Source organism: Labrus bergylta, chromosome 19 (genome assembly GCF_963930695.1).
Source record: "Labrus bergylta chromosome 19, fLabBer1.1, whole genome shotgun sequence".
Taxonomy (NCBI): Eukaryota; Metazoa; Chordata; class Actinopteri; order Labriformes; family Labridae; genus Labrus; species Labrus bergylta.
Genome location: NC_089213.1, coordinates 24,160,128 through 24,173,081, shown reverse-complemented (window position 1 = coordinate 24,173,081; position 12,954 = coordinate 24,160,128). Strand labels below are relative to the sequence as shown.

Genomic DNA, 12,954 nt, shown 5'->3' with positions numbered 1-12,954 from the left:
CTAGGGACCGCAACAACCGCGTACAACCGACATTTGCTCTCCTCTCTGCTCTCCTCTCATCCTCTCCCTTCTTCCGCCCTCCTCCTCGGTCCGTCCTCCCCTCCCTCCCCCGCCTCCCCCCCTCCTCTCCCCGTGTTGTACTGACACAGTAGCGATACGGGGCTGAGCAGACATGGAGGCCCGATTAACGAGAGAGGCCCGTGCTGACACATCCAGGCCCAGCTAACGGTGTGTCGGGAAGGATTTCGGAGCATCTCGGGAGATATTACGGATACCACTCGCTGTAAGGAAAAAGGATTTTTACCACCGAAGAAGAAGAAATAGAGGGAGATCCATTTCGGGGTCTCTGTTGATTCAACGCAGCCGCCATTTTGTTGACAGTTAGTGTTTTTTTTAATAACCTACACGGCGCTGCATCTGATATTTTATACCACTGGAATATAACTCGCCATATTTTTATTTTTTTGCGTGTGAATTTAGTTTATATACATTATGCATTTTGCATTTGAACCAACGTTGGATTTTATTTTTCTGATTTAGCTGACTTAGCTTGTACATCGTTAGCCGCTGTAGCTGAGATGTAGTAACACGAGTGTCTACGGAGATGTAAGCTTATGTTCATCACTTTACACAGGGTTGTGTCATATATTCACTTAGTCTACACAAAGTGTTTGAAAGCTGTGCGTATTTACTACTATTTTTCTACCTAAATACAGTATAAGTTAAAGCTTTGCAGGGATAAATAAGGCTTCTGATAGATGGCTAGGTTAGCCGCTGATACAAAATGTAACGTTAGCAGAAGCTGTGTGTTATTGGACGGGTGGTAGCTACTAGCTTCTTACAAAATAAACACAAGCATTTCTCAGTGCATTGGGTTGTATTAAGTGTCATTACTGTACAACCTCACCTTTTACTAGCATGGCATACGTAAAAGAAACGTGTTTTGGTATGCTCAGCATGCTTGCACACAACTTACACTGTCACAAGTTTGTGTATTAAATGTTGCAACAATCACACATAGTTGGCGGTCAATAGCTCCGTGTGCATTGGCACTGATTTGTCTGATTATTACCTTGTTATGAGCGATAATACGTTTGTTGTGCAATCGAATGAAATTGACATATTGCAGATTATCGCGTAATAAAACGGCATACACTTTGAATCTAGGTCCTAATGTAACATAGTCCGAATCTGACACTTTCCCCCATGTTTTGGTTTTCGCAATTCAGTGCTTGGAAGATTAAAAAACAATGTGGCCACCACGTTGATACACACGAAGGGAGGACACGGCGGAATAATGTGATCACCGTTTCTGGACAATCACAGAGGTGAGTGAATATGATTAAAAGTAGATGTATTGTTGCTGTTGACATCAGTGTAGATTCACCACAGTCTGCTCCCTGTTGCTGTTTGGTCGACCCTGCAGATGTTTACACATGAGTATATGTTTGCAAATCATTACTCGGTTGCGTGCATTGTATCCCCCCTTTAGAAACTACAAAAAGCACGTCTCTGAAGGCCGGGGCTTCTTTCGTTTCAGACCGTAAACATGACTAATCAGGGGTGAATTTAAAAGTGAAAATGAAGGTGATGCGTTCACAGACTCGCGTGTTATTCCCCTTGAGAGGCAGTGTTGACTGAACGGGAAGCAGACAGCGTTATTCTGTCTGTTCCGCTGGTCAACCACTGTTTTTGCTTAACACAAGGGCATGTGTACTTAATTGAGATTGTCTATGCAAATTGTACATTGGATTACGGCTAAGTTTCCTGGACTCCTAAAGAATGCACACAGTGCTGCTGGTCTGACACCTGTCATTCTGCTCCTATGTATTGAAGCCTTCTGCTGCAATTCGTTGACCTACGAGGTTCACACATTAATACTGTCCCCTTCGTTAAAGTCTGTCGTGAGGTTTGTGCACTTTCTCTGTTAGACCACACAAACTAATGGTAGTAGTAATGGAATTTGGCACCCCCCCACCCCTTCTAAACTAATGCCGATGGAGTAAAAGCCCTGGAAATGACACGGCGCTCTGAGGGCAGACGCCAGCCCTCATGTGAATAAGTGGGGGGTGGGCGGGTTGGATACTATTGCTATGGCCAAGGGGAAATCAGCAGTTATGAACAACGTGTGCAAAAGTGAGGAGGGAGTGAAAGGAGGGAGGGAGTAAGGGATAAGAAATGGGAGGGGGCGCGGGAAGTTGTTTACTACGTTCCTGCCTGCTCTGCCATTTCTTAGCTCGTTGGCCTGATATTGATTATTGATTCTCTGTTTTACATTCGACATTTGTTATTCCTGTTTATAACCATCTAAACTCCTCGTGTTCAGAATTTTCAAATCAGGGGTTATTTACCAGAAGGTTAACACATACAAGGAATCTGTGTATAGTGTGTTTTGTGCATATATGGTAATAATATAAATATACTAAAAAGTAGGAAACAAAGTAAACATTAGAACCCCTACTGTTAAAACACAAAGAATAAAGTGAATAACACAGATTCAAAAGAAAAATATCAGTATGGATACTAGTTCATGAAAAGAGCTGTACAATTTGTGCCGGATCCTGTGAGATGTCGCAAAATGAGTTTGTAAAAGTTTACAGTATGGAACACGTTAAAGAAAAACACAGATGATGTTGCATCACTGTAAAGCAGAGAGTAATCTTTTGAGGCATATTATAATAATCTAACATTTATTTAACATAACCAAAAGCAATGTATGTTAACATAAAGTATTACTCTTAAAGTAAAAGCTACCATCAGACAGGCATGACTGATATGTGTCTTTAACTCTAGTAGCGCTCCTATTAAAGTCTCTCAGTATGACTTTCTTTCTGTTATTCGACAGATTATCAGATCATTTGAAGAAAACATGTGGCAATAAATGTCCTGGGTGAGAGGATTGTTTTGACACGGCAGGAGGTTTTTCTCTAGACTTGTGTCAGCAGCACCCACAGTGTAAGGTACTACAGTTGCTTATTTTTGGCATAGCTGCTGTTAGGCAAGCGGAAGCGGCTGGTATATCTGTGAGTGTTTAGTATAAAAGAATGAGGGCAACATTTGTCACTGTGGGAGAAGGGCACAGGGAACAGTTAGGAGGGTGGCGGTGGGTGAAATGTGTTTTGGATTAGAGCAGGAACACGGTGACTTTGGTTTGTGTGCTGTTACTACTGCTGTCCAAGTTTGCAAAATAGATACAGGAAGAGGACGGAAAAGCTCTAAGAAATCGGTGAAAGCACACAGAAATTGATGGAGTGTTAAAGAAAAGAGGGAGGTGTGATGTGAGTGTGGTATGTGTAGCGAGGGGGAGTTTACAGTTTTGAGGCGAAATGGAGTGAGTAATTGAAGAAAACATGGAGAAGAGGGCGTGGGGGAGCTACAAGCCAGACTCCAAAAGTCAGGCTGCATTTACTGTGTGGTTCAACAAAAAAAATCTCTACTACTGTTTTCCAGAGTCATAATCCAAAACAAACATGGTCTAAGACTCTGTGTAGGGCTGATTCAGTTTTTTTTTCTCTGCGTCTGACACTTAGCTGATGTGACGACTTGCATGACTTTCCAGAGGCTCCATTAAGTAGCTCCTTTAGTGCTCTCCGTTAATGTAGGGCGCAGAGAAACCGCCGGCACGTTGACGCTCTATCACTCACTCGCAGTTGCTGCTGGTGAAGGCTGGGAAAGGCAGTCGGATCCTCTGTCTAGTCCCAGAGGGCCCAATGTGCTGAGGTCACAGTTCTGAATTGCCTCCAAATGACTTCACCCGGAGAAAGCACCTGCTTGGGGGCGAATCCGCATTAAATCACTCAGTGGCCATTGGGAGCTGTGGACAACTTCATTGAATTGTTCTGTCCTCTAAGGAGCACAATTAAGAAACATGCAGCTCTCTGCTGCTGCTGTGCTAACGTAGGGATGAGAAGTCGGACTCTATCGCATGCATCCATTTTCACTGCAGCTAATGAGGGAAGTTAAGGGATTGCTCATTTGGCATCTTATCTCGTAACACCTCAGAAGGATGTGGCAGCACTGTGGGATTAACTATTGATTCTGCACTTTGAGGGCTTTGTAGTTCTTTGGTGGACAATTCAGAGTCCTTGAGCCTAAGGTTACATTTCTCAGGTAGAGGATCCTTCGCTGTGTAAATAGGTCACACATTGTTATAGCCTGTTAGGACGAACAAACCATAAAAAGTCACCCAGACAGAATGAAGGACAGCCTATATCCAAACAGATGATAAAAATTGTTGACCCCCGTCTGCTTTCCAACATCATTCACTTAAAGACATTTTTATACTTCTTGGTTGCATTGCACTGTTTAAAACTGTCAGTGTGTGGTTGATGTTGTGTTTGAAGGTGACTAATGTGGAATTGTTTTGCTCTCTTCTCCCTTCTTTCTTTTTTCTCTCTTTACTCGGACAGTTGAAGGACGGAGAAAGAGGGCTGGACTGCTGAGGAAGGGAGAGAAGCCATCCCCAGTCAAGGAGAGCTTCACCCTAACTGTTATCCCCCTTCCCCTTTCCCCCCTTCTCCCCAACCCATCCCCTTACAAAAACTCTGCCTGTTAACCACAACATCCCCTACCCAGTAAACCTGCTCACCCCCTAAATTCCTGATGGATACCAAGATCCAGGCAGGGACTGCAACTCCACCCCCTCTTCTCTCAGGTGCCCAAACAGGGGAGAGAGAGAAGGAAGGAGGTGGGGGAAAGAAAGAAGATGAGGAGGAGAAGAAGAGGGACAGAGAAAAGGAGGGAGCGACTGCGGTCTCTGCAGGTGCAGGAGCTAGTGGGCCAGGAGGTGCAGGTGGTGACCAGTCCCATTTCTCCATCAAAGAGAGCAGCCTGTCCGAGGGCAATGTAAAGCTTAAGATTGGCCTTCAAGCAAAACGCATGAAGAAGCCCCCAAAGATCTTGGAGAATTACGTGTGCCGACCAAACTTCAAGGCCACCGTGAGGCATACGGGGCGCGGAGGAGGCGGTTCTCGTGGAAACCGTGCAGGAGCGTCAGGGGATGGGCCGGGCAGTCACAGCCAGAGTGCAATACATAGCAGGGAAAAAGAGAAGGAGAAGAGTGCAAGTGTCAGCAAACCAGCCCCATCATCTTCATCATCAACCCCCTCTGCTAAAGCTCCAACTCCACCCCCTCCTGCTCCCACTCCAACCAGCACTACAACCACATCACAAGTGAATGGGAATGTTCCAGCAAAAAAGGTAAGGAGGGAAATCATTAACAATTTATTTATTTTCACATTGTGTACATACCTCAGTACATTAACCATACTTCCTTAAATAGTTTTATAGTCTGTCATCTGTAAAGCAATGGCCCATGACAACGTAACCATAGTAATCACCATATTATTGCACGTATAAAGAGCAAAGCATAAATTGTTCTTTAGTCTTTGTGTTCGCTGTTGGCCTGTCTCTATTCATCATGCACCGCCCCCTCCAATCTCACACCGTGTATGTCGTCTGTCCTCTGTCTGGCTGGCCATGTCCTCTCCCCCCTCCCTTGCACGACCTCCCTCTCTCTCTAGCTCTCCCTCTCTGTCCCCAATGTGACCCTGATCTGAAGTGTTATTGAGTTGAATGTAACTTCCCCTATGGGTATGGCAGAGAGGAAGCATTGGACACAGAATCCCATCGATGAATTGCATTTTATAAAAGGGAAATAAAAACCTATTTCTGATTAATTGTTTGTTGTTTTAGCACTGGGTCTTAAGGTTAGGATTTTGCTTTTAGTTTTAGTAGCATTAGCTCTAAAGCTGCTAGTCTGTCTCATTCTCGCATTGGTCTTAATATCAGTGGACTCCAGCAAATTAAAAAAATATGTTAAAGACAAAATGGAATGAGATTCAGAATAAGATGTAATGCAATTAATGAATAAGTCAACTAATTGAAAGTAATGTAATCCCCAAATACTTTGATTATTGTTTAGGTGATAATCACTCAAAAATGGCAAACACTTGCAGGTTCAAGCTACCTAGATGTGTATAAACTTGCTGCTTTTCTATCTAAATGAAAAGTATTTGTCACAACTTCCTGAAACTTTGCAGAAAACAAAATCATCAATTAATTGTAAAAAAAAAAGAAAAGGGAAGGGATTAACATAGGTAATAAAAAATACTGTTTTATGGATACCTCCTGTGACTTCTTTATAAGAATTTGTCTTTCTTTTTTTCTTTTACTAGGGTCCACCAAAGACAGATAGCAAGTCTGACGCAAAGCCAGACACAAAAGCATCCACAAACACATCTGAGAGGCCCCTAAACCTTCACCGCCCTTCACCAGACAGCAAATCACATTGTTCTGGGAAGAAAACATCAGCTTCACAACCCAACCCCCGGACAACTTCCCCACCACTACCTGTGTCACAGGAACCCAGCTTTGATGGTGTGAAACCTCCTCAATACACCTTCAGCACTGATAGTCAGAGAGACAAGGACAAAGGTGTTCAAAATTGGGGAGCACCCACAGTCACTGAGAAATTAGCTCAACTCATAGCAACATGTCCACCATCAAAAACCCCCAAGCCAGCCAAATCTGGAAAGATGGACTCAACTCCTCCTATCCCAAGCTCTGGTTTTATGGCCCCCACAGCCAAGCAACGAGACAGGGCTATGGCCAATAGAAACACATATTCGAGAATGGTACACCTTTCTCCTCCACCTCCTGTTTCGCGACCACCTGGTCGGCCCTATGGTTCTAGGAACAAAGACAGTGTTATGGAAAATTCACCGACTCTGACACCGCTGAGAAAGGAGGAAACAGAAGGGTCAGGAAAAGCTAGTAGTAGCAGCAGCACTAACAACTTAAACAACAGCAACAGCAGTAGTCGCAGCAGCAGCCCCGCACTCACCTTTAGCAACAACCGCCTTTCAGCCATGTCAAAGGACAGCAGCAGTGACAACAGCAACAGTGGCATTTCAAAGACACAGTCACGTACAGCTCACTGCCCACCCCATACCTCATCTTCACCGCTATGTCCCATTTTGTCCTCTTCCACCGCCTCAGCTGAGCAGAGGACGGCGAGTGCATTGAGTCACCTGGGCTCCCCTGTTCCCTCACAAGGGCATCACGCACGAGAGAGTCCACCTTTGGCAGAGGAAAGCAGCGCAAGTGAGGTGGAGCAGGACAGAGACAGCCCCCGAGACTTAACCAAGTCCCCCCCTCCAACAGGATCAGGAAAGTCTGAAGGAAAAGACAAGGGGGCCAGTAACCAGTCTCTGCGAGGAGAAAGGGGGAAGAGCTCTAGTCCGAGTAAGCGCAGTCCCAATCTGGATGGAAGTCGTCCTGGTCGGAATAGCAGTTCCCCTGAATCTGTAAGACAAAGAGCGTCTTCACCGGAGCTAGATGGTGAAGAGGGCCCACAAACGCCTCTAAGAGATGATTCTCCTGATTCCTCTGTAGACTCTCCGGAAGAACAGGACAGCAAACCCCTTAAAAAACGCAGGGGTAGGAAACCCCGCTGGTCCCGTTTCATGAACAGGGCACAGAGTCAAAGAACAGATCAACACAATCCCTTCGAGCAGAGCAATACCATATTGCCTTTATCTTCAAGCTTAGAAGTCCAGTCGCCGCCAGTGAAACGACCTGTGGGCAGGCCTCCAAATCCAAATAAGGTCAAACTAAATCCTGTGCCACAAAGTACAGCGTCACAGCTCTTTCCACCCCAGCCTAGGAAACGGGGAAGGCCAAAGTCTAAAATGCCAACACTTGACGCGCCAGCCCGTGGGTGCCTCCCTAACAAGCTTGCTCCCTCAAGGGTCTTTTCATCTTTGCCGAAGTCCAAAGAAGAACAGGACCCACCCGTTCTTCACCCAGAGGTGGACCTCAACCCCCCTAAACCAATGCCTAGAAAGCGTGGACGCCCGAAGCGCCTTCCTCCTACCTTGCCCCAGGAGGGTCAGCCTCCCACGTTAGCTCCTGAGGCGGGGGACATGGGAGATAAACGATTCCGCAACAAAGGAAACGGGCAGCTCATCATGAAAACTATAATAGGCAAGATCAACAAGATGAAGAGTGTAAAACGGAAGCGCATTCTCAGTCAAATATTGTTAGGCCCAAGAACAGAGGAACCCCCTAAAAGTGTCACCAGCGGGGTCGTTGGCTCTGCAGAAGCTGCGACCCAGTCATTATCATCCCTGGCTGCTTCTTTTGGGGGAAAACTAGGGCCACAAATTAACGTCAGTAAAAAGGGCACAATATATATGGGGAAAAGGAGGGGCCGTAAACCAAAATTGTCGAATGCTTCAACCCCACCACCAGACCCCTTCTTATCCCCAAACGCCACTTCCCCCCTCCATCACCATCATTTACAGTCCCAGCATCATCAGCACCAGCTCTCCTCTTCAGAGGTCTTTCCCTCCCCCTCCCTCTCACAGTCAAGTGGAGGCCACAGTCCCATCAGCGATGCCAGCTTTGTGGAGCCCGGCTCTGTGCACTTTGCAGGTCACTCTCACTATTCTAACCCCCATCATGGCCACAGCACGTTCTCCTTTCCTCCCCCAACCTTCTCAGCCCCTAATCCACGCAACCAAGGGCTGAGCTCATCATCTATGGCTTCAGCAGCTTCCCAGAAAAAGTCATCTTGCCGTGGATACCATCATCATCACCACCATTACAGGCAGCACTACCATTATCATAAGCTTTCCCCTCCCAGGCCGCTTCATCCCACTTCCCCTGCCCCCCTCAGCGAGCTAAAAGAAGCCACTCCGTCACCAGTCAGTGAGTCACACAGTGAGGAGACGGTGCCAAGCGACAGTGGAATAGGAACGGACAACAACAGCACCTCTGATCGGGGCGAGAAAGCAGGAGGGGCAGGTGGATTAGGTGGAATCGGGATGCCACATGGAGTGGGCAGTGGATTATTAATGCCAGGGGTCATGGGTTCAACCATGGGCCCGGGGGTGGGCCTCAATTCCAGAGGCAGGCGGCGACACTCGGCTGTGCTCATGGAACATCCCTCTCCCTCTCCGTCACCTCACGGGGTAAGGTCGTCCCCTGATCCCCGGAGACCTCACCCAGCAGCCCCCTCCTCCTCCTTAACAGGACACAAGGAGAAACATAAGCACAAGTGTAAACGTCGCAGCCACGGGTGCCCCGGCTACGACAAACTAAAGAGACAGAAAAGAAAACGTAAGAAGAAGTACTTGCAGCTGCGTTCTCGACGGCTTGACCCAGACTTCCTCGCAGAGCTGGATGAGATTGTTGTGAGACTGAGTGAAATACGGATAGCACACCGAACCATCGGACACCGGCTCAGTGGTGGAATAGGCATGGCGGCAGGAACAAGTAGAGGGCCGGGGGTCGGGAGCAGGGCCAGTGGTGGTCTAGGAGGCGCAGGTGGACCTCCTCCACATCATTATTTACACAGGGACCTCCTTCCTACCATCTTCAGGGTTAACTTTGGCAGCTTCTACTCGCATCCTGCATACTCCTGTGACCCCTTGCACTATGTTCGTAAACCAGACATGAAGAAGAAACGTGGGAGGCCTCCAAAACTGAGGGACTCTATGTCAGAGGTTCCTTTTGTACCTGGGCTTGGATTTCCTCTCTCAAGCGGAGGTTTCTACCACCCATCCTACAGCGTTCCCTACTCCTCTGGGCCCCTGGGGTTGGGCTATTACAGAGGCTTTCCCCCAGCAAGCGCTATGTATCCCCACCCACACCACCAGGCTCCTCATACAGCCCCTTCCCACCACTCTCACCACTCGCCCTCTTTCCCCCCTCCTCCCCCAACATCCTACATGCATCATCATCACCCCTCACATCTCCTGCTGAACCCTTCCAAATTTCACAAGAAAAAACACAAGCTGCTCAGGCAGGAGTACCTAGGAGGAGGAAGGTCTCCTGTCCTGTTCCCTCCAATGTCCTCTGAGCTGTCCTTCAATTGGCACCACAAACACAAACACAGACACAAACACAGAGAGCGTTGCGCCCAGGAGGACAGGGAGGAAACGGCAAGAGGAGGATCAGGGAGCCGGGCTGGAGCAGGGATTCCTGAAAGTGGAGCAACAGGGAAAGGAGAGAGAGTTGGCAGTTTAGGAATGTCAGAATCTTTACAGCGATGCCGCTTTGGACGAGACAACTCCAGCCCCAATGCCAGCAAGCAACCTGCTACAACTTCTGCCAACTCCCCTTCTTCTTCCTCGTCCTCATCTGCAGAAAGGTACAAGCGCAAAGAAAGCTCCATGTCCTGCCTAGGCCCCTCCAGACTCGCACTGGGCAGCAGCTCCAAAGGCCACCACCCAGTAGAGTCGTGGTTCAGGATGGGCGGCTCTAAAGCAGACTACTCTAAACTTTCACGGGGTCATGTTGCACCTGGCCAGGGTCCCTTCTCAGATGGAAGGGCTGAAGACCCAGCAGGTTGCTCAGACAGCGAGGACGAGGAGCCCCTCACACCAACGGACGATGTCGAGCCTGGAGCGCATGATTCTCCCAATCTTACAAATCTGTTTGCCTCTGCTCTAACCCGCACTACGCCGAAGGGGGGCAGGGGCAGAAAGACCGAGGTGGTTGCAGAGAGTTCCAGCTTCTCCCGCATAGACCGGCCAATGAGGAAGGACCGCTCAACATCAGCAGAAAGGAGAGAGTTAGGCAAGTTCAATTTGTTCAAGTAACATTTAAAATCAATCTGTGTAAAAGGGCTGCCTACATCAGATCATCCATTGGTATAAAGGGAATATTCCCATGGAAATTAAGACATTATTGTGACCAGTAACAATTGCAGCATTGAGCTATTTGCATTGATTCTTCTTTGGCATTCAATTCATTGCATTTTATCTCATAGCATATATGAAGCTTTATATGCTGGATCTTTTAGAACAGAAACTCTTTTGACACAAATCAAATTGAGAATTGTCAAAGGCTAGGGAGTCAATTGTGGACCAAATTTATTTTCCAAAAATAGTTCAGATGTAGCCGTATCAAGAATCTTGTGCTTGAATTTGATTGGCTGTTGTCAGATGAGCTTCATGGCTCGGCACAGTTTTTGGTGAAACTGGCACAGTGTGCAATCAATTAGATCCAGCGCTGATTCCAGGACTGCATGTTTTGGCAATAACTCTTTTAGACATGGCCATGTGGCACAGCAGGGGGGCTCTGAAATCTTGTTTGATCTCTGCACAGTGAAGCTTGTTGAAAATCCTTTATAGAACTGAGAGATGGTGACGTGGTTACAACTGGAACCATGCACACATCAGTTGTGGTTGGATCAAACAGCAACGGAAATAATCTGTACTTTCGTTTTAACTAACTCAGATATTCCCTGACAGACTACTTAGTGAAAAAAAACCCTCTTGATGACATCCCCTGTGCACACTTCGTCTGACATTTGGTAGCTCTTACTAGTGGTTACGGGCATGGCAAAAAAAACAAAAACGAAACATGTGCTCTGATTTAAACTGGCTCCTGTGTGAGTGTGCATGGCTGCTGTTTGCCACATTTGATATTGCATTCCTGCAAGAGCCAAAAATGGAAGCGTGGCATGTTAAAGTATTCCATGAACATAATCGCTGTAACAATCAGAATTGACTTGCAGTTCTCTGCATCACAGCTTTGTTTTAGGTTTGTCAACAACTGCTGCTTTGCCTCCACGTGGCAGTTTTTGAATAAAAATCTGAAAGTAGATCTGTTTTTTCAAGCTTCTTTTTTTTGGATATTACTGAATGAAAAATATATTGAGAGAATCATTTCAAGCACATGATATCTTAAAAATGATCAGTTCTGATACTCTTGACAACCTTAGTACCTATGGTACGTTCCAATTACCTCGGAAGTCAGATTTCCCAGTCGAGTAAGAAACATGGACGCCTCCAGGAATACCTTTGTGCTGTAAACTAATACCAGGCAGGCGGTAACAACACACTAGGTGATAGTTTTCCCAGTAATCTGCTTTATTTTTCTTGTTAATTGTTTAGCACCAATACACCAAGTCAAATTCCTTGTATGTGTAAATGTACTTGGCAATAAACCCTGATTCTGATAAAGTAACAGTGACATCATGACCACAGATAGAACTTGCACTATACTATTGCTGTGATTGATTTAATTACACAAACAAGACTAAAGCCTGGCTCTGACTGCAGGTTAATCGGGGCGATTTGAGATCTAATTCTTCCTTCCCGACAATCGTGTGTGACTATAATCACCGAGCGAGACGAGGAAGGACAGTGATAAGTGTAGTATTAGCGACCGGCGGTAGGAGGCAACTCACACAGGTGCACTTGACAACAGTAATGCCCACAGTTACAATCGTACCTCGAACTCTCATTGAAGAATATACAACCCATGTTGTCCGCTTCTCCCCAGACATTTCTTCACCCAAAATTATTTTATTATTATTATTTTATGGGTTTTCCTCTCTGCACAAAGCATTATAATCGCACATTTAACCGCCGGCTCCATTGTTAACGTGAGGTCATGTGAGATGGTGCGTTACTCTGTCAGGCACGATAAGCTTAAGGAAATCCTGTAGTATGTGATGTGCCAAGATTTTCATATCTTGTAGTGTGAGCATGTTAGGATTTTCCTAAAGTGTGTGATGTTGCAGTGCAAGCCAGACATAAGTTGCTTATAAACACTCTAGCGTACAGCTTAAAATGTAATGTTGATGCACATAGCAGCAATATTGGTTTTCAGCTCCAACAACTGAAGTTCCTCTGAATTTCCCAGTCTGTGGTTCTTACTTCATGGGGCGATCCTGATGATGTATCTGACTGGTAATTTGGAATTTCTGACTTAAATCTATCGCACCACTCTTGTGTATTTGCATGCAAGTAAGTGTGATGGGAGGCTGTAAGGTCCCAATTGACACAGTGTGATGCAGTTCAAACAACAGCAGGGTAATCCAGGATTAGAGCTCAGGACATGGGGTCACCCAGCGGTCGCAGACAGAACCATTAAGGTAGAGGAGGCCAAGGGTGGGGACTGGGCTGCCTCACAAGACAAGTGAGGAGTGATGGAAGT

At 46.4% G+C, this 12,954-nt stretch overlaps 1 protein-coding gene across 3 annotated transcripts in view; it reads left to right on the top strand.

Annotated features, from left to right (window-relative positions):
• The first annotated feature begins 129 nt into the window (after positions 1 to 129).
• Positions 130 to 12,954, top strand: part of ash1l (ash1 (absent, small, or homeotic)-like (Drosophila)) — a 32,854-nt gene continuing 20,029 nt past the window's right edge. For 2 of the 3 annotated variants that reach the window (XM_020640246.3, XM_020640242.3), the window contains exons 1-4: positions 130 to 283; positions 1,230 to 1,328; positions 4,410 to 5,199; positions 6,177 to 10,584. In XM_020640246.3, coding sequence (XP_020495902.2) covers positions 4,603 to 5,199; positions 6,177 to 10,584 — 5,005 coding nt within the window. In that variant the 5' untranslated portion in view covers positions 130 to 283; positions 1,230 to 1,328; positions 4,410 to 4,602. Of the gene's footprint in view, positions 381 to 1,229; positions 1,329 to 4,409; positions 5,200 to 6,176; positions 10,585 to 12,954 lie in introns of all 3 variants that reach the window. The other variant, XM_020640243.3, reaches the window with a different exon arrangement.